Source organism: Oncorhynchus mykiss, chromosome 17 (genome assembly GCF_057628025.1).
Source record: "Oncorhynchus mykiss isolate SJ-2025 chromosome 17, ASM5762802v1, whole genome shotgun sequence".
Lineage (NCBI taxonomy): Eukaryota > Metazoa > Chordata > Actinopteri > Salmoniformes > Salmonidae > Oncorhynchus > Oncorhynchus mykiss.
The window spans coordinates 1,902,126-1,925,880 of record NC_143038.1 but is presented as its reverse complement, the minus strand read 5'-3'; the positions used below and the strand labels follow the sequence as shown (position 1 = coordinate 1,925,880).

The 23,755-nt window shown below is 42.2% G+C and overlaps 1 protein-coding gene and 1 long non-coding RNA gene across 2 annotated transcripts in view; one reads left to right on the top strand and one right to left on the bottom strand.

Annotated features, from left to right (window-relative positions):
* LOC118938210 (uncharacterized) overlaps nucleotides 1-11,256 on the bottom strand; it is a 33,473-nt gene extending 22,217 nt beyond the window's left edge. Inside the window, exon 1 of the long non-coding RNA XR_016487672.1 lies at nucleotides 11,145-11,256. This is a non-coding gene — a long non-coding RNA (uncharacterized LOC118938210). The remainder of the gene's footprint in view (nucleotides 1-11,144) is intronic.
* Nucleotides 11,257-13,670: 2,414 nt separating this feature from the next.
* LOC110493429 (sphingosine 1-phosphate receptor 1) lies at nucleotides 13,671-19,642 on the top strand. Its single transcript, XM_090204398.1, has 3 exons — nucleotides 13,671-13,939; nucleotides 15,518-16,150; nucleotides 16,330-19,642. The coding sequence occupies exons 2-3, from the start codon at nucleotides 15,847-15,849 to the stop codon at nucleotides 17,256-17,258; spliced, it is 1,233 nt and encodes a 410-aa protein (XP_090060524.1). The 5' UTR covers nucleotides 13,671-13,939; nucleotides 15,518-15,846; the 3' UTR covers nucleotides 17,259-19,642.
* The last annotated feature ends 4,113 nt before the right edge of the window (nucleotides 19,643-23,755 follow it).

Genomic DNA, 23,755 nt, shown 5'->3' with positions numbered 1-23,755 from the left:
TAATGAGTCTCAGGTCCTGTTCATGTAACCTAACTACAAACTAAACAACCTAATGAGTCTCAGGTCCTGTTCATGTAACCTAACTACAAACTAAACAACCTAATGAGTCTCAGGTCCTGTTTATGTAACCTAACTACAAACTAAACAACCTAATGAGTCTCAGGTCCTGTTTATGTAACCTAACTACAAACCAAACAACCTAATGACAGTCTCAGGTCCTGTTTATGTAACCTAACTACAAACTAAACTACATAATGACAGTATCAGGTCCTGTTCATGTAACCTAACTCCAAACTAAACAACCTAATGAGTCTCAGGTCCTGTTCATGTAACCTAACTCCAAACTAAACTACATAATGAGTCTCAGGTCCTGTTCATGTAGCCTAACTACAAACTAAACAACCTAATGAGTCTCAGGTCCTGTTCATGTAACCTAACTACAAACTAAACAACCTAATGACAGTCTCAGGTCCTGTTTATGTAGCCTAACTACAAACTAAACAACCTAATGACAGTCTCAGGTCCTGTTTATGTAGCCTAACTACAAACTAAACAACCTAATGAGTCTCAGGTCCTGTTCATGTAACCTAACTACAAACTAAACAACCTAATGAGTCTCAGGTCCTGTTCATGTAACCTAACTACAAACTAAACAACCTAATGAGTCTCAGGTCCTGTTCATGTAACCTAACTACAAACTAAACAACCTAATGAGTCTCAGGTCCTGTTTATGTAACCTAACTACAAACTAAACAACCTAATGACAGTCTCAGGTCCTGTTTATGTAACCTAACTACAAACCAAACAACCTAATGAGTCTCAGGTCCTGTTCATGTAACCTAACTACAAACCAAACAACCTAATGACAGTCTCAGGTCCTGTTTATGTAGCCTAACTACAAACTAAACAACCTAATGAGTCTCAGGTCCTGTTCATGTAACCTAACTACAAACTAAACAACCTAATGAGTCTCAGGTCCTGTTCATGTAACCTAACTCCAAACTAAACTACATAATGACAGTCTCAGGTCCTGTTTATGTAACCTAACTACAAACTAAACTACATAATGACAGTCTCAGGTCCTGTTCATGTAACCTAACTACAAACTAAACAACCTAATGAGTCTCAGGTCCTGTTTATGTAACCTAACTACAAACTAAACTACATAATGACAGTCTCAGGTCCTGTTCATGTAACCTAACTCCAAACTAAACAACCTAATGAGTCTCAGGTCCTGTTCATGTAACCTAACTCCAAACTAAACTACAAAATGACAGTCTCAGGTCCTGTTCATGTAACCTAACTCCAAACTAAACTACATAATGACAGTCTCAGGTCCTGTTCATGTAATCTAACTCCAAACTAAACTACATAATGACAGTCTCAGGTCCTGTTCATGTAACCAAACTCCAAACTAAACTACATAATGACAGTCTCAGGTCCTGTTCATGTAACCTAACTCCAAACTAAACAACCTAATGACAGTCTCAGGTCCTGTTCATGTAACCTAACTCCAAACTAAACTACATAATGACAGTATCAGGTCCTGTTCATGTAACCTAACTACAAACTAAACAACCTAATGAGTCTCAGGTCCTGTTCATGTAACCTAACTCCAAACTAAACTACATAATGACAGTATCAGGTCCTGTTCATGTAACCTAACTACAAACTAACTAACTAAACTAGTGAAAGATCCAATACGTAAAGAGTAAACATCACACACCATGATGTGGGCTTCCATTGGAACCTGGAAGGGGGGAGAGGGAGAGAGAGAGAGAGATATATGGAAAAACACTCAGATGGTAACAGTTAAGGAAGGAATGCACTCTTATCATTAGTGACCTGGTCTGGGGTCTGTTGTTAGGCCCTATCAGTGCGGAAGGATTTAAATGTGTGTGCGTGGAGGGGCAGGGCGGGAATAGGGGGGGGTGACAAGCCGATAGCCTGAAGGAATGATAACCTGGTGAGTGGTGAAGAGGGAGACTGGATTCTGATAGTCCAATTTATAAAGGCTTTTTAATTTCTTTACCAAACATGGGGAGTGCCTTATTTTGTTTGTATAAAGGATACTGGGTAGTATTTATTTAGTGTTTAGTATTTTATTAGGATCCCCAATTATCTGCTGCCAAGTCAGTGGCCTCTCTCCCTGGGGCCCAAACAGGAAACAAAACACAACATAGGACTGTTGGACAATCAGAAATATTATGTATCTCTAAAGACATGGGCACCTGGTGGTTGTAGGCTGTGTAGCTATAGAGCTGGTGGTTGTAACCTATACGGCTGTGTAGCTATAGAGCTGGTGGTTGGAGCCAATAAGGCAGAGTAGCTATAGAGCTGGTGGTCGGAGCCAATGAGGCTGTGTACCTATAGAGCTGGTGGCTGTAACCTATAAGGCAGAGTAGCTATAGAGCTGGTGGTCGGAGCCAATGAGGCTGTGTACCTATAGAGCTGGTGGCTGTAACCTATAAGTCTGTGTAACAATAGAGCTGGTGGTTGTAACCTATAAGGCTGTGTAACAATAGAGCGGGTGGTTGTAACCTATAAGTCTGTGTAGCTATAGAGCTGGTGGCTGTAACCTATAAGTCTGTGTAGCTATAGAGCTGGTGGCTGTAACCTATAAGGCTGTGTAACAATAGAGCGGGTGGTTGGAGCCAATAAGGCAGAATAGCTATAGAGCTGGTGGCTGTAACCTATAAGGCTGTGTAGCTATAGAGCTGGTGGTTGGAGCCTATAAGTCTGTGTAGCTATGGAGCTGGTGATTGGAGCCAATAAGTCACAGTAGCTATAGAGCTGGTGGTTGTAACCTGTAAGTCAGAGTAGCTATAGAGCTGGTGGCTATAACCTATAAGGCTGTGTAGCTATAGAGATGATGACTGTAACCTATAAGGCTGTGTAGCTATAGAGTTGGTGGCTGTAGCCAATAAGTCAGAGTAGCTATAGAGCTGGTGGTTGTAACCTATAAGGCTGTGTAGATATAGAGCTGGTGGTTGTAACCTATAAGGCTGTGTAGCTATAGAGCTGGTGGTTGTAACCTATAAGGCTGTGTAGCTATAGAGCTGGTGGCTACAACCTATAAGCCTGTGTAGCTATAGAGCTGGTGGCTGTAACCTATAAGGCTGTGTAGCTATAGAGCTGGTGGTTGGAGCCTATAAGTCTGTGTAGCTATGGAGCTGGTGATTGGAGCCAATAAGTCAGAGTAGCTATAGAGCTGGTGGTTGTAACCTATAAGGCTGTGTAGCTATAGAGATGATGACTGTAACCTATAAGGCTGTGTAGCTATAGAGTTGGTGGCTGTAGCCAATAAGTCAGAGTAGCTATAGAGCTGGTGGTTGTAACCTATAAGGCTGTGTAGCTATAGAGCTGGTGGCTGTAACCTATAAGGCTGTGTAGCTATAGAGTTGGTGGCTGTAGCCTATAAGGCTGTGTAGCTATAGAGCTGGTGGTTGTAACCTATAAGGCTGTGTAGCTATAGAGCTGGTGGCTGTAACCTATAAGGCTGTGTAGCTATAGAGCTGGTGGTTGTAACCTATAAGGCTGTGTAGCTATAGAGCTGGTGGTTGTAACCTATAAGGCTGTGTAGCTATAGAGCTGGTGGCTGTAACCTATAAGGCTGTGTAGCTATAGAGCTGGTGGCTGTAGCCTATAAGGCTGTGTAGCTATAGAGCTGGTGGTTGTAACCTATAAGGCTGTGTAGCTATAGAGCTGGTGGCTGTAACCTATAAGGCTGTGTAGCTATAGAGCTGGTGGCTGTAGCCTATAAGGCTGTGTAGCTATGAAGCTGGTGGCTGTAGCCTATAAGGCTGTTTTCTATACATGTAGAGCTGAAGTAGTGAAATAAATGGGCCTGACTTTTTATAGTGTTATAGGCCTGATTAAATGCCATGAGAGTTAAGGATGAAATGCCATTAGAGTTAAGGATTAAATGCAATGAGAGTTAAGGATTTTTGAGTGAGCAGTTACCGTGCGTTCTCGTCTTGACAACCATCTCCCTCTACGTAGACATTAAATATCAGGGCATAAAAAGCTTAAACGCACTTCTACTAATGAGTGAGTCAAAATGTCTGGCAGTCCAGAGGAATCTCTACCTCTGCCAGTCCAGAGAAATCATAGAAACCTCACTATGACCTCACTACCTGGATCTCATCATCGTCATGGCGACCTCCGTGTAGGGGAGAGACTGTGGTCAACCTAGAATAATCACCTCCTTCACCTCATAGCTGCCCACAACGCCAGGGCTCCCAAGGCCATGGCTACATCCAAATCCCAGCTCAGAGGGAAGAGAGAAGCATGTTCAGCTGAAAGGGATCGGCATCATCCTAGTGTGTGTGTGGGCCAAAGGGCTGGAGAATTTATTTTACTAGTACATGACTTCACAGTGTTGATGTATAAAAGAAACGAGAGAAAGAGAGAAAGAGAAAGTGGATATGGGAGGGAGAGAGAAAGAGAAAGTGAATATGGGAGGGAGAGAGAGGGAGAGAAAGAGAAAGTGGGTATGGGAGGGAGAGAGAGAAAAAGAAAGTGGGTATGGGAGGGAGAGAGAGAAAGAGAAAGTGGGTATGGGAGGGAAAGAGAGGGAGAGAAAGAGAAAATGGGTATGGGAGGGAGAGAGAGAAAGAGAAAGTGGGTATGGGAGGGAGAGAGAGAAAGAGAAAGTAAAGTGGGTATGGGAGGGAGAGAGAGGGAGAGAAAGAGAAAGTGGGTATGGGAGGGAGAGAGAGGGAGAGAAAGTGGGTATGGGAGGGAAAGAGCCATTTCACTGCACCTTTCTTGTGTGTGTGTGTGTGGGGGAGGGGGGGGGGGGGGGGGGGTGATGTCTTAATTTCCCCAAGGTCTCGGAATAAGTTTGAAACGCCTAGTGTAAGTGAGGACTGGGAGACTGTATATTCTTCAGGTTAGGTTCTACTCTATGTGTTCTGTCCCGTGTGCTGGTAAGGACACAGATGACAGACAGGTTCCAGTTGAGGTGGTTTAATAATGCTGAATAAACAGGCCCGGAACAGCACCGCACAGTGTATGTAGTATAGATGGGATAAGGCACTGAATTGTCTGGCAACTTGCTTCAACCAAAGTGTGTGTGTGTGTGTGTGTGTGTGTGTGTGTGTGTGTGTGTGTGTGTGTGTGTGTGTGTGTGTGTGTAAAGGGCTATAACATAATGGGCTATAACATAATGCTATACAGGACCATACAGTGCAATACAACATGACTGTACTCATTTGAGATCAAAGGGGTGCCCCTGCACGTATACTACAAAGCATAGCACCATCATCTTCAGTACTGGGCTACAACTGCACAATGAACTGGAATACCTCTAAACAAGGAAATACAATGTAATACCCATATAAATCAAATCAAAGTGTATTTGGCACGTGCACCGAATACAACACCTTACAGTGAAATGCTAACTTACAGGCCCTAACCTGTAAAATGTAATTAGGTGAACAATTAGATAAGTAAAGAAATAAAAACAACAGTAAAAAAACAGTAAAAAATAACAGTAGAGAGACTATATACAGTAGAGAGGCAATAACAGTAGTGAGGCTATATACAGTAGAGAGGCAATAACAGTAGTGAGGCTATATACAGTAGCGAGGCTATAACAGTAGTGAGGCTATATACAGTAGAGAGGCAATAACAGTAGCGAGGCTATATACAGTAGAGAGGCAATAACAGTAGAGAGACTATATACAGTAGAGGCAATAACAGTAGTGAGGCTATATACAGTAGAGAGGCAATAACAGTAGTTAGGCAATAACAGTAGTGAGGCTATATACAGTAGAGAGGCAATAACAGTAGTGAGGCTATATACAGTAGAGAGACTATATACAGTAGAGAGGCTATAACAGTAGAGAGGCTATATACAGTAGAGAGGCAATAACAGTAGTGAGGCTATATACAGTAGAGAGGCAATAACAGTAGTGAGGCTATATACAGTAGAGAGGCAATAACAGTAGTGAGGCTATATACAGTAGAGAGGCAATAACAGTAGTGAGGCTATATACAGTAGAGAGGCAATAACAGTAGTGAGGCTATATACAGTAGAGAGGCAATAACAGTAGTGAGGCTATATACAGTAGAGAGGCAATAACAGTAGTGAGGCTATATACAGTAGAGAGGCAATAACAGTAGAGAGGCTATATACAGTAGAGAGGCAATAACAGTAGTGAGGCTATATACAGTAGAGAGGCAATAACAGTAGTGAGGCTATATACAGTAGAGAGGCTATATACAGTAGTGAGGCTATATACAGTAGAGAGGCAATAACAGTAGTGAGGCTATATACAGTAGAGAGGCAATAACAGTAGTTAGGCTATAACAGTAGTGAGGCTATATACAGTAGAGAGGCAATAACAGTAGTGAGGCTATATACAGTAGAGAGGCAATAACAGTAGTGAGGCTATATACAGTAGAGAGGCAATAACAGTAGTGAGGCTATATACAGTAGAGAGGCAATAACAGTAGTGAGGCTATATACAGTAGAGAGGCAATAACAGTAGTGAGGCTATATACAGTAGAGAGGCTATATACAGTAGCGAGGATATATATAGTAGTGAGGCTATATACAGTAGTGAGGCTATATACAGTAGTGAGGCTATAACAGTAGTGAGGCTATAACAGTAGCGAGGCGATATACAGTAGAGGCTACATACATTAGCGAGGATATATATAGTAGTGAGGCTATATACAGTAGTGAGGCTATATACAGTAGCAAGGCTATAACAGTAGTGAGGCTATATACAGTAGAGAGGCAATAACAGTAGTGAGGCTATATACAGTAGAGAGGCAATAACAGTAGTGAGGCTATATACAGTAGAGAGGCAATAACAGTAGTGAGGCTATATACAGTAGAGAGGCAATAACAGTAGTGAGGCTATATACAGTAGAGAGGCAATAACAGTAGTGAGGCTATATACAGTAGAGAGGCAATAACAGTAGTGAGGCTATATACAGTAGAGAGGCAATAACAGTAGAGAGGCTATATACAGTAGAGAGGCAATAACAGTAGTGAGGCTATATACAGTAGAGAGGCAATAACAGTAGTGAGGCTATATACAGTAGAGAGGCAATAACAGTAGAGAGACTATATACAGTAGAGGCAATAACAGTAGTGAGGCTATATACAGTAGAGAGGCAATAACAGTAGTTAGGCAATAACAGTAGTGAGGCTATATACAGTAGAGAGGCAATAACAGTAGTGAGGCTATATACAGTAGAGAGACTATATACAGTAGAGAGGCTATAACAGTAGAGAGGCTATATACAGTAGAGAGGCAATAACAGTAGTGAGGCTATATACAGTAGAGAGGCAATAACAGTAGTGAGGCTATATACAGTAGAGAGGCAATAACAGTAGTGAGGCTATATACAGTAGAGAGGCAATAACAGTAGTGAGGCTATATACAGTAGAGAGGCAATAACAGTAGTGAGGCTATATACAGTAGAGAGGCAATAACAGTAGTGAGGCTATATACAGTAGAGAGGCAATAACAGTAGTGGGGCTATATACAGTAGAGAGGCAATAACAGTAGAGAGGCTATATACAGTAGAGAGGCAATAACAGTAGTGAGGCTATATACAGTAGAGAGGCAATAACAGTAGTGAGGCTATATACAGTAGAGAGGCTATATACAGTAGTGAGGCTATATACAGTAGAGAGGCAATAACAGTAGTGAGGCTATATACAGTAGAGAGGCAATAACAGTAGTTAGGCTATAACAGTAGTGAGGCTATATACAGTAGAGAGGCAATAACAGTAGTGAGGCTATATACAGTAGAGAGGCAATAACAGTAGTGAGGCTATATACAGTAGAGAGGCAATAACAGTAGTGAGGCTATATACAGTAGAGAGGCAATAACAGTAGTGAGGCTATATACAGTAGAGGCAATAACAGTAGTGAGGCTATATACAGTAGAGAGGCAATAACAGTAGTGAGGCTATATACAGTAGAGAGGCTATATACAGTAGCGAGGATATATATAGTAGTGAGGCTATATACAGTAGTGAGGCTATATACAGTAGTGAGGCTATAACAGTAGTGAGACTATAACAGTAGCGAGGCGATATACAGTAGAGGCTATATACATTAGCGAGGATATATATAGTAGTGAGGCTATATACAGTAGTGAGGCTATATACAGTAGCAAGGCTATAACAGTAGTAAGGCTATAACAGTAGCGAGGCTATATACAGTAGAGAGGCTATATACAGTACCGAGGATATATATAGTAGTGAGGCTATAACAGTAGTGAGGCTATATACAGTAGAGAGGCAATAACAGTAGTGAGGCTATATACAGTAGAGAGGCAATAACAGTAGTGAGGCTATATACAGTAGAGAGGCAATAACAGTAGTGAGGCTATATAGAGTAGAGAGGCAATAACAGTAGTGAGGCTATATACAGTAGAGAGTCAATAACAGTAGTGAGGCTATATACAGTAGAGAGGCAATAACAGTAGTGAGGCTATATACAGTAGAGAGGCAATAACAGTAGTGAGGCTATATACAGTAGAGAGGCAATAACAGTAGTGAGGCTATATACAGTAGAGAGGCTCTATACAGTAACGAGGATATATATAGTAGTGAGGCTATATACAGCAGTGAGGCTATAACAGTAGTGAGGCTATATACAGTAGAGAGGCTATATACAGTAGCGAGGATATATATAGTAGTGAGGCTATAACAGTAGTGAGTCTATATACAGTAGTGAGGCTATAACAGTAGCGAGGCTATATACAGTAGAGTCTATATACATTAGCGAGGATATATATAGTAGTGAGGCTATAAACAGTAGTGAGGCTATATACATTAGCAAGGCTATAACAGTAGTAAGGCTATAACAGTAGCGAGGCTATATACAGTAGAGAGGCTATATACAGTAGCGAGGATATATATAGTAGTGAGGCTATAACAGTAGTGAGGCTATATACAGTAGAGAGGCAATAACAGTAGTGAGGCTATATACAGTAGAGAGGCAATAACAGTAGCGAGGCTATATACAGTAGAGAGGCAATAACAGTAGTGAGGCTATATACAGTAGAGAGGCAATAACAGTAGTGAGGCTACATACAGTAGAGAGGCTCTATACAATAATGAGGATATATATAGTAGTGAGGCTATAACAGTAGTGAGGCTATATACAGTAGAGAGGCTATAACAGTAGTGAGGCTATATACAGCAGTGAGGCTATAACAGTAGTGAGGCTATATACAGTAGAGAGGATATATATAGTAGTGAGGCTATATACAGTAGTGAGGCTATATACAGTAGTGAGGCTATTACAGTAGTGAGGCTATAACAGTAGCGAGGCTATATACAGTAGAAGCTATATACAGTAGCGAGGATATATATAGTAGTGAGGCTATATACAGTAGCGAGGCTATAACAGTAGTAAGTCTATAACAGTAGCGAAGCTATATACAGTAGAGAGGCTATATACAATAGCGAGGATATATATAGTAGTGAGGCTATAACAGTAGTGAGGCTATATACAGTAGCGAGGCTATAACAGTATAGAGGCGATATACAGTAGCGAGGATATATACAGTAGCGAGGCTATAACAGTAACGAGGCTATATACAGTAGCGAGGCTGCATACAGTAGCGAGGCTATAACAGTAGTGAGGCTATAACAGTAGTGAGGCTATATACAGTAGTGAGGCTATAACAGTAGCGAGGCTATATACAGTAGTGAGGCTATAACAGTAGTGAGGCTATAACAGTAGTGAGGCTATAACAGTAGTGAGGCTATATACAGTAGTGAGGCTATAACAGTAGTGAGGCTATATACAGTAGCGAGGCTATAACAGTAGTGAGGCTATAACAGTAGTGAGGCTATAACAGTAGTGAGGCTATATACAGTAGTGAGGCTATATACAGTAGCGAGGCTATATACAGTAGTGAGGCTATAACAGTAGTGAGGCTATAACAGTAGTGAGGCTATATACAGTAGCGAGGCTATAATAGTAGTGAGGCTATAACAGTAGTGACCACCGTAGTCTCTGTGCAGACCACCATAGACTCTGTGCCCAAGAACACTAAGGCAACCTGTCTAAATGACTACAGATCCGTAGCACTCACATCCGTAACCATGAAGTGCTTTGAAAGGCTGGTAATGGCTCACATTAACACCATTATCCCAGAAACCCTAGACACACTCCCATTGGCATACCGCCCAAACAGATCCACAGATGATGCAATCTCTATTGCACTCCACAATGCCCTTTCCCACCTGGACAAAAGGAACGCCTACGTGAGAATGCTATTAATTTATTACAGCTCAGCATTCAACACCATAGTGCCCTTAAAACTCATCACTAAGCTAAAGATCCTGGGACTAAACACCTCCCTCTGCAACTGGATCCTGGACTTCCTGACGGGCCGCCCCCAGGTGGTGAGGGTAGTTAGCAACACATCTGCTATGCTGATCCTCAACACTGGAGCCCCTCAGGGGTGCGTGCTCAGTCCCCTCCTGTGCTCCCTATTCACCCACGACTGCGTGGCCAGGCACGACTCCAACACCTTCATTAAGTTTGCAGACGACACAACAGTGGTAGGCCTGATCACCGACAACGACGAGACAGCCTAGAGGGAGGAGGTCAGAGAACTGGCCGGGTGGTGCCAGAATAACAACCTATCCCTCAACATAATCAAGACAAAGGAGATGATTGTGGACTACAGGAAAAGGAGGACCGAGCATGCCCCCATTCTCATCGACGGGGCTGTAGTGGAGCAGGTTGAGAGCTTCAAGTTCCTTAGTGTCCACATCACCAACAAACTAACATGGTCCAAGCACACCAAGACAGTCGTGAAGAGGGCAGGAAACTACAAAGATTTGTCATGGGTCCTCAGATCCTCAAAAGGCTCTACAGCTGCAACATCGAGAGCATCCTGACTGGTTGCATCACTGCCTGGTACGGAAACTGCTCGGCCTACGTGATATACCATACACCCATATAATTACAGGGCATATAAACAACGCACTGGGGGACATTATCCTTTACAAATACAGGGTTACATGTCCCAAATGATATGACAACCAAAACAGAGCTAGCCATCTCACAATAACTAGCTCGCAGTAGAAACTACTAAATAGCATAACCATAAATATGACATAAACACCTGAAAGATATGAAATATGTACTTACATATCAACAAGGACGCACACTGGCCTTGTCTAACACAATGAAAGCTAACTGGTGTGAAAACACAAGGATGGCTGGAACTTTCTCTCACTTGACTTCTCTGCAGCTGATCTTCTTCTCTGAGCTGGAGATCGCCCAGCATGCTCTGCTCCACTTCACCGGTGGGCGGAGCTACTGCTCTGATATGATGAACTAACATTACTGACATGATTAACTGCAAATACTTCACAGCCTTTGGACACTTAGGGTGCATCCCTAATGACACCCTATTCCCTATATAGAGAAATATAGGGTGCTGTTTTGGGATGTAGACCGAGTCTTTGCTGCATTTTCTGTTATTCCTTGAAGACAAGCAGACTGGCCTTTTTTCAAGTTGGCTCAGCCTATGATAAATGTTTACTCTGTTGATCCTCTCATGTGTGTCAGTGTGTCAACGAGCTGTCCTTAACTGACATTATCAGACTAGGAGAAATGCAGGCACTTGACCCGTATGTCCATACATGAGCGCGTGCACACACACGCTGAGAAGACAATCACATGAGAACACACCCACACACACACGCTCCCACCCACACACGCACGCACAGACACACAGACAGACACAGACACACACACAGACACAGACACACACACACACAAACACACACACAGGAACCAGACTTAATCCCCATGGGAGGGTGATCAGGGTAGCTCCCAGCTAACGCTAATCCCATAAACAAACAGTAGTTTGTGAGGAGGGGAAAGGCATTGTCTCTTGGGCTCACCTGGTTATATGTCCTAGACCTGGGTTCAATTAGTAGTTGTTTCTTACAAATACTTAAGCTGTGGTTGGTTGAGATTGTCTGGCGCTATGGAACCAACGGAGTACTTGAAAGTGCAAACCCTGCCCATCTAGCACTTCAGGCAGGCTCTGACAAATGCTGAAAGTATTTGAAAGGATACATATATTATTTGAACCCAGGCGTGTTTATATACGCTACAGGTAGAATGTTGGAACAGCCAACAGGATTGGAGCAGGGTATCCATAATACAACCGCCGACAAACAGTTGGTGGAACCTCTCATTTGAATGATATGTGGATCAACATTCAGGTGTCACATTCACCTCCCACGTTGGAGAGGGAGACTGATTTATTTGGGTTTTGTGTGTGTGTGTGTGTGTGTGTGTGTGTGTGTGTGTGTGTGTGTGTGTGTGTGTGTGTGTGTGTGTGTGTGTGTGTGTACATGTTTTAGTATACTGTGATTACCAAAAGTCCTTACAAGAATAGTAAACCAACAAAAATTCAGAGAAGCGAGGACATTTTGCCAGTCCTCACTTAGGTTAGGTTTAGAGTTAAGGTTAGAATTAGGGTTAGTGGTTAGGTTTAGGGGTGAAGGTTAGAGTTAGGGGTTAGGGATGCTGGTCTCCATAAAGTTCTCACAAGTATAGTAAGACTTTGCTGATTCCGATGGGTTGGGTCTCTGCTGTTCTGTAAAGAATGTATTATATTTAGCTCATTTCTCATTTTCTAATGTTGGAAAATCCCCCCTCCCCCGCTCCGCTGCCACCATCCTCCTGCTGTTGCACAAGCAGAATCTACTGACACCTAGCGGTAGTATGAGTAATAACACACGGGTTACTTTCTAAGTTGTATGTCGTCTCTCACGGTCAGGGAAGGGTTCAATTAGACTGTTTCTCAAGTAGGCCTACAACGCTGATGTTAGCAGCAGAACAAACTCCAATCACAGGTAAAGAGTAGTTCAATAGTTACAACAGCAAAGCTAGCAGTTAGTTAACTAACTAGTTAGCTGATTTAGCCTACATCCTCTACATCCTCTACGCTCAGCTGATAGCCCATATACTGCCCTCTCTGTGAGCAGTAGCTTAGGCTAGGTAGCTTGCTGACAGTGGGATGAGTGTCTTTGAACACCTGCCTCTCCAAAGGTATGTGCACAGCCCTGTATCCAGTATATGTATGCACCCACACACACGTGTATGGTACATGCTTTAAGCCAGACATCCCAATCATGGGACATTACATTACAGTGGTTGGTCGGGCACTCTCAGTGTTAACAGACCTGGTTCAATCTGTAGCCATGTTCTGTTCCAACAGAGATGGTTCAATCTGTAGCCAATGCCTGGAGCGGTTTGGCAGGTGACAACACATAGCGGGTCTGAGCATGTTACTAGAATTACTGACAATCTCTGGAGTTAGGCTAGTCTATAACACTACATAAACATTGCATTTATTTACACTTCCAGATGATAACTATCTACGATAATCAAGCCAGAGAGATACAACTGTTTCATGTGTTCTGTCTCCCATGAAACAGGCATCATAATAAATAATCAAATGAGTATTCGACTATAGAATCCGGCCATATGTTCTGTGGGTAAATTCTATGAATTATATTTCTATGGCCCCAAAAAATTCAAGGAACCACAATACCAAAAATCTTCGACAATATGCTTTTCTCTTGCCTCCTCACTTTTCCCTGCGTGTACTGCTTGTCCCTGTATTTTAAAAGTTGAATTGAGTCGCAAACCATCAATGGTTAATGTGTAGAGAGAGAGAGAGGAGAGTGAGAGAGAGAGGAAAAGGAGAGAGAGAGGGGAGAGAGAGAGAGACAGAGAGAGGAGAGCGAGAGAAAGAGAGAGGAGAGAGAGAAGAGAGAGAGATTGGGCTAAAACCAACCCCCCCTGGATTTTTCAGTTAGATTCTGCTGCTCCGGTGTCTTGCTTGTCAGTTCTCTCTTGTGCGGTGGTTAGTGTGGATTCTCTTCAACGCATTGATAAGATCTCTACAAATAATATTCAAGGTAGGTTTATTTCACATCTGTATGCAATGTCGCAGTGCTAGTCTAAGTTAATAGAAAGCGTTTTACCAAATACGCAGTCATTGGATGCGTTGCTTTTACGCGCTAGAATTGCGTCTTACTTTATATCTGTTGTAAAAGATAAGGGTGTCTGCAGTGTGCTGAATCTCTTCTCAGAACATGTTTGAATTCGGTTGAATCCAATTTCACTTTCTGTTTATTAGATTTCGTTTGACATGTATGTAGCCTGTTGTGTGGAATGCACAAGCCGTTAACTTATTTTTGGTCTGTGGACCGTGGGAACTTTACAGACCATGCCCATCGCAATGAGACGTTATTGGGGGTAATCAGCGTACGGCAATTAGGCTGAATTTAGACAGGCAGTCTTTTGACCAATTAGATCAGTTCTGATAAAGATCTGATGTGATTGGGGTAATTACCGGTCAATGGGCTGAATTGGAAATGTAGGTATATCAGCACAAGACGTTGAAAAAACGTCTGAACCAATTTTGCTTAGTGGGATGTGATTCCATGGAAATGTGCAGTGAGATACAACAACGGTCACTATCATATTTTTAAGAACAGTTAAACTTCTCTATATGTATCCTATTATATCCAGGCTATATTGTGGAATTTGTGTTGGCTATGCATTTTTTTTAGTTGTTTGTTTGAAACATATACATCCTATTAAATTGAGTATTCTAATTCCTAGCAATTCTATAGTTTGAACCTTGAAACGTCAAGTTTGTTGCCCTAATTTCATTGGCTACAGATTAGATTCGAGTTAACGTTTCCAGACAAGGCCATTTTTTAAAATCTTACCATATGACTCAAAGCAAGAAAAAAATCCATTCTCAAAACACAAGACTCAAAGGAATGCGACCCGGTTGACACTTAATGGGTTTCTTACATAAACATTATCTGATCAAAGACATTCTCCACTCTGGTTTCGATTTCTTTTGACAAGGCATTATTTATAAAAGTATATGCATTCCAGATTAAATTCCATACATTTTACATTGATTTCCTTCTGGAAACTTGAGCAACTCAAATTTACTCCAACCTACTGACATTTCACCCCGACTGTGCTATGACGAAGCTGGCAGGTGAAAGTGTCCGCGTGTGCCAACTTTACGCACGCACTGTTATGACGCTGAATGTCTAATATCGTTAACGTGATTAACTCACGCTTTAAACATAATTAAGGTAGTTAAGGAAAGAGCTTGAAACATTTCACATGGCCTCTTTAGGTACTCGCTAACTCAGTCAAAACCTTTACCCCAAGTGGTCACTATGTGTTTTAAACTAAGCGCATGTGTCGCTATCTCAATGTCGACTCTGCTCCACACTTCCCATAAAGCCCAATGTTTTAATAAAAAATGAATCACTATAGCAAACGTTTTAGGGCAACGAATTAAAGATTGCCTTCAATAGGCTAATTTAATTAAAATTAAAATGTAGATAAATGTTTTTAGTTATTTTTTAAACATGTGTTTGTTTATTTGTTTTTCATGATGTGTTTGTAATTAGTCATACTGTACTGTTCTCACCCTAATGTCCTCTGTATTATTTCATTCACAGGAGTTGGACAATAAGCGGCCCAGTCAAGACCCCTTCAAACAGAGCACATGAGCACCCCCTGGTGGCATTGCCAAGCATAACACCTGTGATCAGAAACGTGGGGAAAGAAAACCACTACCTGACTCAGCTGCAACTAACACCTTCTTGTCTATTGGATTATAGTTCTGTCATTCTATGGAGCGAAACTCACAGAGATCCCCCATACCAACTGATATTGATCGGTAACTGAAGCATGACAAGTTAAACTATGCGTTAATTAATACCTAGAATAAGGTATTAAAAAGTCAACCAAAGAGTTCACTAAAGAAGACTTAACAAACAACAGAAACATGGAGATGGAAGCCTCCCGTGCTGCTTACGCTGGGACCTTCCCCACTGAATCTATAGGCTCTCTACCCACCAACACCTCTCCAAGCCTGCTCCAATTCTTCTGGGATTACCAGAACAATGATGTCATTGTGACGCACTACAACTACACAGGCAAGCTCCAGACAGACAGGTATCGTGAAGGGTTAAAACCTGAAGCCATAGCCTTCCTGGTAGTGTGTCTTCTTATCATCCTGGAGAATGCTGTGGTTCTAATAGCCATCTGGACCAATAAGAAGTTCCACCTGCCCATGTACTATCTCCTAGGTAACCGTTGTTGTTTTTGTCCTACATCCACCCCCCTTTCTTCAGAGGACAACTTGACTATACTATATTGACTATACTTGACTATACGTTATATAACTTTAAAAAAATGTTATGTTACAATGTAATTTTTAAAAATCCACCATATGCAATTCCATTAATTTTCTATATTTTCTTCCTAGGTAACCTGACTCTGTCAGACCTCCTGGCCGGTGTCACCTACATGGCTAATATCATCATGTCTGGTCCTAATACACTGAGACTAACTCCAATACTCTGGTTTCTGAGGGAAGGAGGCGTCTTTATCACATTAGCCGCCTCCGTCATCAGCCTATTGGCCATCGCTATAGAACGCCACGTTACCATGGTGACAATGAAACCATACCACGGGGCAAAGAAGGGTCGGCTGCTGGCTCTGATCGGGGGGAGCTGGGCGTTAGCAGGGCTGCTGGGGGTGCTCCCCGTCCTGGGCTGGAACTGTATGGGTCATCTGGACCACTGTTCCACGGTTCTCCCGCTCTACGCCAAGTCTTACATCCTGTGCTGCGTGTCCGTGTTCAGCGGCGTGCTCCTCACCATCGTCGTTCTCTACGCCCGCGTCTTCCGTATCGTGCGCACTAACACCCAGCGCCAACGCCTCGGAGGAGCAAAGGGAAGCCTTCGCAAAGGCCTCGCCAGAAAATCCCAGAAGTACATGGCGCTCCTCAAGACAGTCACTATTGTACTCGGCGTCTTCATCGCTTGTTGGTTGCCGCTCTTCCTCCTCCTCGGCCTAGACTCATTCTGCCCTGCCCGCCGCTGCCGACTGCTCCTCAAGGCGGACTACTTCCTGGGCGTTGCCATGGTGAACTCGCTCCTCAACCCCATAATATACACCCTGACCAGCAAAGACATGCGTCGCGCTATTTTAAAACTGCTCTGCCGCCCGTGTCTCATGACCAAGGACGGGCAGGTGAAGAGGATAGGGGTGCCGTTCCTGGAGTGTAGCTTCAGTAAGACGGAGGTGGCATCGAAGAAGCTGGAAGGCCTGGAGACGACGATCTCCTCTGGGAACATCGTCACGGCTCAGTCACCCATAAAGACTCTCTACCCCAAGCTCTTCAAGGTCTAAAGAGCCTAATGTGGATAGCTCTGTGATGGACAGGGAACTAACTCCCTATGGAAGATGGGAAACATAAGTTCTCCATATGGCCTCCTGAAAAGACAAGACCTGAGGGACCCTTTGGGCAGCTCTGTGTTTGAGAGAGTAAACCATAGAATTAGGGGCTTTGTCCCTTCCAGTAATTGTATTTCTATGGAGTGAACTTCGTATTGAAGTGGTGGACAACAGGAGTGCTCAATATGGCCACCTGAAAACTGCATCACTTCCTGTTTGGCAACTCAACTCCAATGGCCTCCGGCAGACTAGCCTACATCTATAGCTCTCTTCTGGCCAATGAACTAAGCCTAAGAGCAAACCCTCAAAAAGACAGGTGAATGATCTATGATTGCGACAGATATAGCTACAGGTGTTTTTGATGAGAGCATCAAGTTCAGACATATCTCTCTTCAGCAAGTCTGTAGTGGTGCACTTGCAGCAATATCACCACATCAAAAGACTGATGTTGTAAGAATGATGACTAAACATCAAGCCAGGTGGAAGAAATGAAAATGTGAATTAAGCAACTCTTCTGGTATTCACAAAAACCTTCCAGAACTGATTTGCACTAAGTTAACTCTGCATTGAGAGAGCATTGAAAGCCATGGATTAAGATTGGACATTCTGTTCTAGAACTAAGACTGTAAACTGGACATTCCAACCATGTTGAGTTGTTGTGGCGAGTGCGCCTCGGTTTACTTCACCCAACATTTCTATGTTGTTATTGTTGTTTGAAATGCCTTAAAGAAGGCATAATATGGACATAATAATAATATGCCTGTGGTCACCTGGACTTCGCTGGCTCGAAGGTCCATGTTGTGCCTGCCTGTGTCCCAAATGGCACCCTATTCCCTATACAGTGCACTACTTTTGACATTTGGGGTACACTCCGAGACGCCGGTTGTGATAACCCCATACAGCTAGCTACACAGTGTGCCCAAACAGAAGCCTATACAGGAAGTGGATGCTGTGTTGTTCACCCACCAGTTGCTCTTTGAAACACAAACACACAATGGAAACCTACGCATGCACCTAAACATTATGGTACCTGGATGTGGAGGGAGATGTCAAACAATATTAAGATCACAGGATGCTGGTGAGGGGAGGACGACTCATAATAATGGCTGGAATGGAATAAATGGAATGGTGTTAAAAGTCATATAAACCAAGTGTTTTCTACCGTTCCATTAATTCTGTTCCAGCCATCACTATAAGCCCCTACTCCCCAATTAAGGTGCCACCAGCCACCCGTGACTAAGATTATAATTTGAGTAGAAAATCTCCCCACTGTTTTAGTGGCATTTTAGCTGTAACTGTTGTTCTGGGCTTACTCAGTCAAGTGGAAACTACCTGTTGGTTCCTGATTGGAATTTATATTTTAAATGCCATCACACACACTACAATACAAAAACACTACTATAAGAATGTCACTATGAACCCAACTACCTGCAGCTCTAATCAGTGATGGACTTCTTCCCCAAGCAAAGGACTTCATGCAGTCCTTCGTGTTCCTCTTGTGTTATTGTATCGATAAGAACCGTCTGTTGCACTTGGGGGTCTCTGTTTTGAAGACTGTGTTATAACTGATGAAACAACAGATCCCCAGGTTACAGGTTACCATCCTAACCTGCTAGTCGGCATCATCCAGCTGCATTGGCTGTTTGGTAACGTTAAACTAGAACGTGCTTGTCAGGTATAAATCAAGATCAAAGTGGGAAGATACACAGATGTATACAGTGCAATTCCATTTGACACATCTGTTATTTCTGGCTGTAGAGAGGCTTTTCCTATACAGTCTATGGACCTGAATGTATATTTTTCAACATTTAAACTGGTAATGTCATCTAGCAATTCCAAAATAAAACGTGTTCTGTATTTGGATGGATGAGAAGGTGCACCATACTTTTGTACTGCGTGGTGTGTATTGAGCGATTTATTTTTGTATTTCTAAAGGAATTTGTTAGGGCTTGTACTTTGTACTGTAAAGTATATGTTTTTTGTACTACCAAGGTTCTACCATTATTAAAACAACTGTTTTCTGAAGAATCTGATTATAAAGTTGGTGTTCACTCTGCAGGATTATGCACAGGTGTACAGAGCCTTCAGAAAGTATTCAAACTCCTTTTCCATATGTTGTTGTTACAGACTGGATTTGTCACTGGCCTACAGACAATACCCCATGATGTCAAAGTGGAATTATGTTTTACTAATTCATTCCAAATGAAAAGCTGAAATGTCCTAAGTCAATAAGTATTTTACTCCTTTGTTATGGCAAGCCTAAATAGGTTCAGGAGTAAAATTGAGCTAAACAAGTCACATAAATTGCATGGACTCTCCAATAAAAGTGTTTAACATGATTTTTGAATGATGCCCTTATTTCTGTACCCCACACATCTGGAAGGTCCCTCAGTCCAGCAGTGAATTTCAAACACAGATTCAACCATAAAGACCAGGGAGGTTTTACAAAACCTCACAAAGAAGGGCACCTATTGGTAGATGGGTAAAAATAAAAAACAGAGGAAAACCTGGTTGTCTGATTCCAACAGACACTGGGAGACAAATTCACCTTTCAGCAGCACAATAACCTAAAACACAGAGAGTTGCTTACCAAGAAAACAGTCAATGTTCCTTAGTGGACTAGTTACGGTTTTGAATTAAATCAACTTGAAAACCTATGGCAAGACTTGAAGATGGCTGTCTAGCAGTGACCAACAACCAACTTGACAGAGCTTTTAATTGTTTAAAAAAATATATGTAACCTTTATTTAACTAGGCAAGTCAGTTAAGAACAAATTTTTATTTACAATGACGGCCTACACCAGCCAAACCCGGACGACACTGGGCTAATTTTGCTCCGGCCTATGGGACTCCTAATCACAGCCGGTTGTAAAATATTGTACTATCCAGTTATTCAAAGCTCTTAGAGACTTACCCAGAATGACTCACATCTGTAATCACTGCCAAATGCGATTCTAACAGGGGTGTGAATGTTTATGTGACTGAGATATTTATGTATTTAATTTTCAATTAAATTTGCTAAAATGTTTGAAAACATGTTTTCACTTTGTCCTTAAGGGGTATTGTGTGTAGATGGGTGAGAAAAACAACAATTGAATACATTTTGAATTCAGGCTGTAACACAAACCATAGAGTAAGTCAAGGGGTATGAATACTTTCTGAAGGCACTGTATGTGTGTGTGTGCAAACCTGCGTGTACTTGTGCATACGTGCGTTGGCGTGCATGTCCTCCCATCGTGGAGGAGCTGAGTGAGTGAAATAGCATTTCTTAGAGAACTGTGGCAGGAAACAGTCTCAGACCCCCCCTCTCCAACATCTGTTAATAACATTGGTCTGGATACTGTATAGCTTCTGACATGATTCAAATATTTCCGTCGTCCAGCTCCTGTCTGACTGACTGCGAACACACAAAGAGCCTATTCTTCAAAGCCAGGCCCCTGACACATGGCCTTCCTGTCTCTCTTAACCTGTTATACCAGGGTCGTATTAATACAGTATCAAACAGGAAGAAAAAAGACTGTAACAGGAAGGGATGACCACCTGAGCTTGTCCAATAAGAAAGGCTTGTTTTCATGATCCTTGGCAAAACAAAAGTGTGGTGCACTAATGAATACATTAGTTACATGTAGACATAATGAGGTGTTGTTTCACCAGGCCATAATCCCAGCTCGTAACTCATCCAAGGTACACTAGTCTTGTCCTCTGGTTGTGCGTCATAGATACGGTCCAGAAATGGTCCAGAAATGGACATACACATGTATGGTAATAAAAGGGTTATAGGTTTCTAAAGCTGCACTCCAGTCTCCTTTCCAGTTCATTTGTTTACGTAACAAAAGGCATTTCTCAATAGGTGGTCCAGGGATCCTCATGACATGGGCAGGCAGGCCTTTCCTCTTCTGTTTTCCTTTGCCGATGACATCAGAGGGCACCATCAGACCAACTCCTTGAATGACCTCCTCCATGAACTTTACACTTGTGTCTAAAAAAAACACACCATTTTAAGTAGAAATTCTGTCTGTTCTATAGATTAGGGTCACAGTTAGGATCATTGAGTTGTCCTCTTTACAGTGAATACTATGTTTCACAAACAACCCCATGAGATCTATTTACTGGACATGTCAATCCTAATAATCTACCCGGGTTTAACATGTAAAGATCATTAACCCCGTAGAGTGAAGTGTCTTTTGTTAGTATTGTGAGACTTTAAACACCTCTGGGTTATCTGTTTCTATAGCGATGGCTTTCAGGTTATTAGACGGTTCACAGTGAATAACACACACACACACACACACACACACACACACACACACACACACACACACACACACACACACACACACATACACACCAGACACGTGTGGATGATTTATGAGTCTACTATAGAAGCAGCGTAGTGTACAGCATACAGTAACATAATACCAGCTGGACTGAAAAAACAAATCTATTCAATACTAATACCACACAGTGTACTGTACATACAGTTTACCACAAAACAGATTAATCATCCCCCTCTGTCTGTCTCTTTGTCTCTCTTTCTCTCTCATTTTCTCATTCTGTCTGTCTCTCCCTCTCTCCAGTTGTTACTATGGCTCTTAAAACATGAGAGAAGTATTGTGTGGTTGTAACCTGCGAGTTGATCTAACTTGGATACATAGATCAAACACATAATCTGACATACCGGTTTTCCACGATACGATGACCACATAGAAGACCAACAGCAAACGTTGGTATGGTATATACCGTAGGCATATAGGTTTCCCCACTTGTTAGCACCACACTTTGCCACTACCTCCATGAACATGACCATGTTCTGAAAGATGTCAAAGGTCGGTGAACCCTAACGTTAGCCTCCTTCCTGGGGCACAGACCTCTGTGCTGCAGGACTGTAAAATTGATTCCCCGCAGCTGTTCTAAGGTCTCTTATGCACAACAAAGGAGCAAGTTGTACCCAGGGTAGATGGCGAGGTAGAGACTCCCATGAATCTGTCTCAGGAATACCCAAACACTGGCCCTGGGCTACCTTTCCTTCCTGCAGTGGAATGGCAGAATGGGCCATGGATAGACTGAATTCACACAGATGAGTTGCTAGTGTCACACAAATGAAAGCTGATTTCAGAATTGTCTCCCAAGGCTCAATGTGATGTTATTGGTATGAAGGTGTATTGTTCATCACTAATGAAGTGTGAACATTCATTTTCCTTCAAGCATAGACATTAACATTTGGAATTTGGACATGAATGAGTTTCAATATGGTCTCTGCTGCAATATTACGTTTATTAAAGGTCCAATGCAGCCGTTTTTACCTCAATATCAAATCATTTCTGGGTAACAATACTGTGATTGTTTTCAATTCAAATGGTCTTTACAGAAACAAAAATAGCTTCTTAGCAAAGAGCAAATTCTCTAGCAAGAATTTTGGTAGGACTGTCTAGGAGTGGTCTGAGTGGGGAGGGGAAAACTGAAAACTAGCTGCTATTGGCAGAGAGGTTTGGAAGTCTTTCTTATTAGTTTATTAACTAATTTACCGACTGTCAGGAAAAAACTCCATCCCACCAAAACATACTTTTCAAACCGCTTTTACACTAAAAGGGCATTATCATAATTTTTACAGCTTCAGAGTATTATTCAACCTAATATTGTTTAATTATATATAACACAGGGAAATCATGTTTTTGACTGCACTGGGCCTTTAAATACCTTCTCTGCAAAGAGTGGTTTCAATCACTTTAGCTCTGTGGTGGTTATTGCCAGTTAAGATGTTCTGTCTCTGAATGATCAACAGCATTGATGTGCAATTCATGTCTAAGACATGTTTTTTTCCCCCTCATAGATCCTGTTCCTAAAGGCTCCAGGTAATTGGAGAATGGAGATATGACATAATTGAATGTTAGGGACAGATCGCAATTTACTGGGGGGGAGGGGTGGTCGAAAATAGGGGTGGGTTGTCAAACTTTTGTTTTGCTTTGGGGAGGATTGTGTTTTGTTTTTTTGGGGACGGGGGAGGGTAGTGTGTTTTCTTCCTGGTTTACATTCACTCTTTTGCAGGTTTTACTATATCATTTCTTCCATCCAAATGTTCTAATCTGCTTGCATGCACCTCCCCTATATCAAGGTGTTTTGGTACTTCCCTTATGCATACGCTTTTCCATGTGCTAACTTTTACTATGCCACAACTAAGTATAGTCTACCAGTCTAACGCTCTATCGTGCCCTCTATCCACCATTCATAGTGAGAATAGTGGTATGTTTAGAACCCTTTCCACAGAGGGTTCAACATGGAACCCAAAAAGGTTCTACCTGAAACCAAAAAGAGTTGTCCTATGGGGACAGCCAAAGAACCCTTTTGGAACCCCTTTTCTCTAAGAGTGTAGACTCGCCTATAACACAATGAATAATTGCATTATTGTTTTCAAGTGAGTACAACATTCTAGCCTACTCTGTGATTTGAATGTT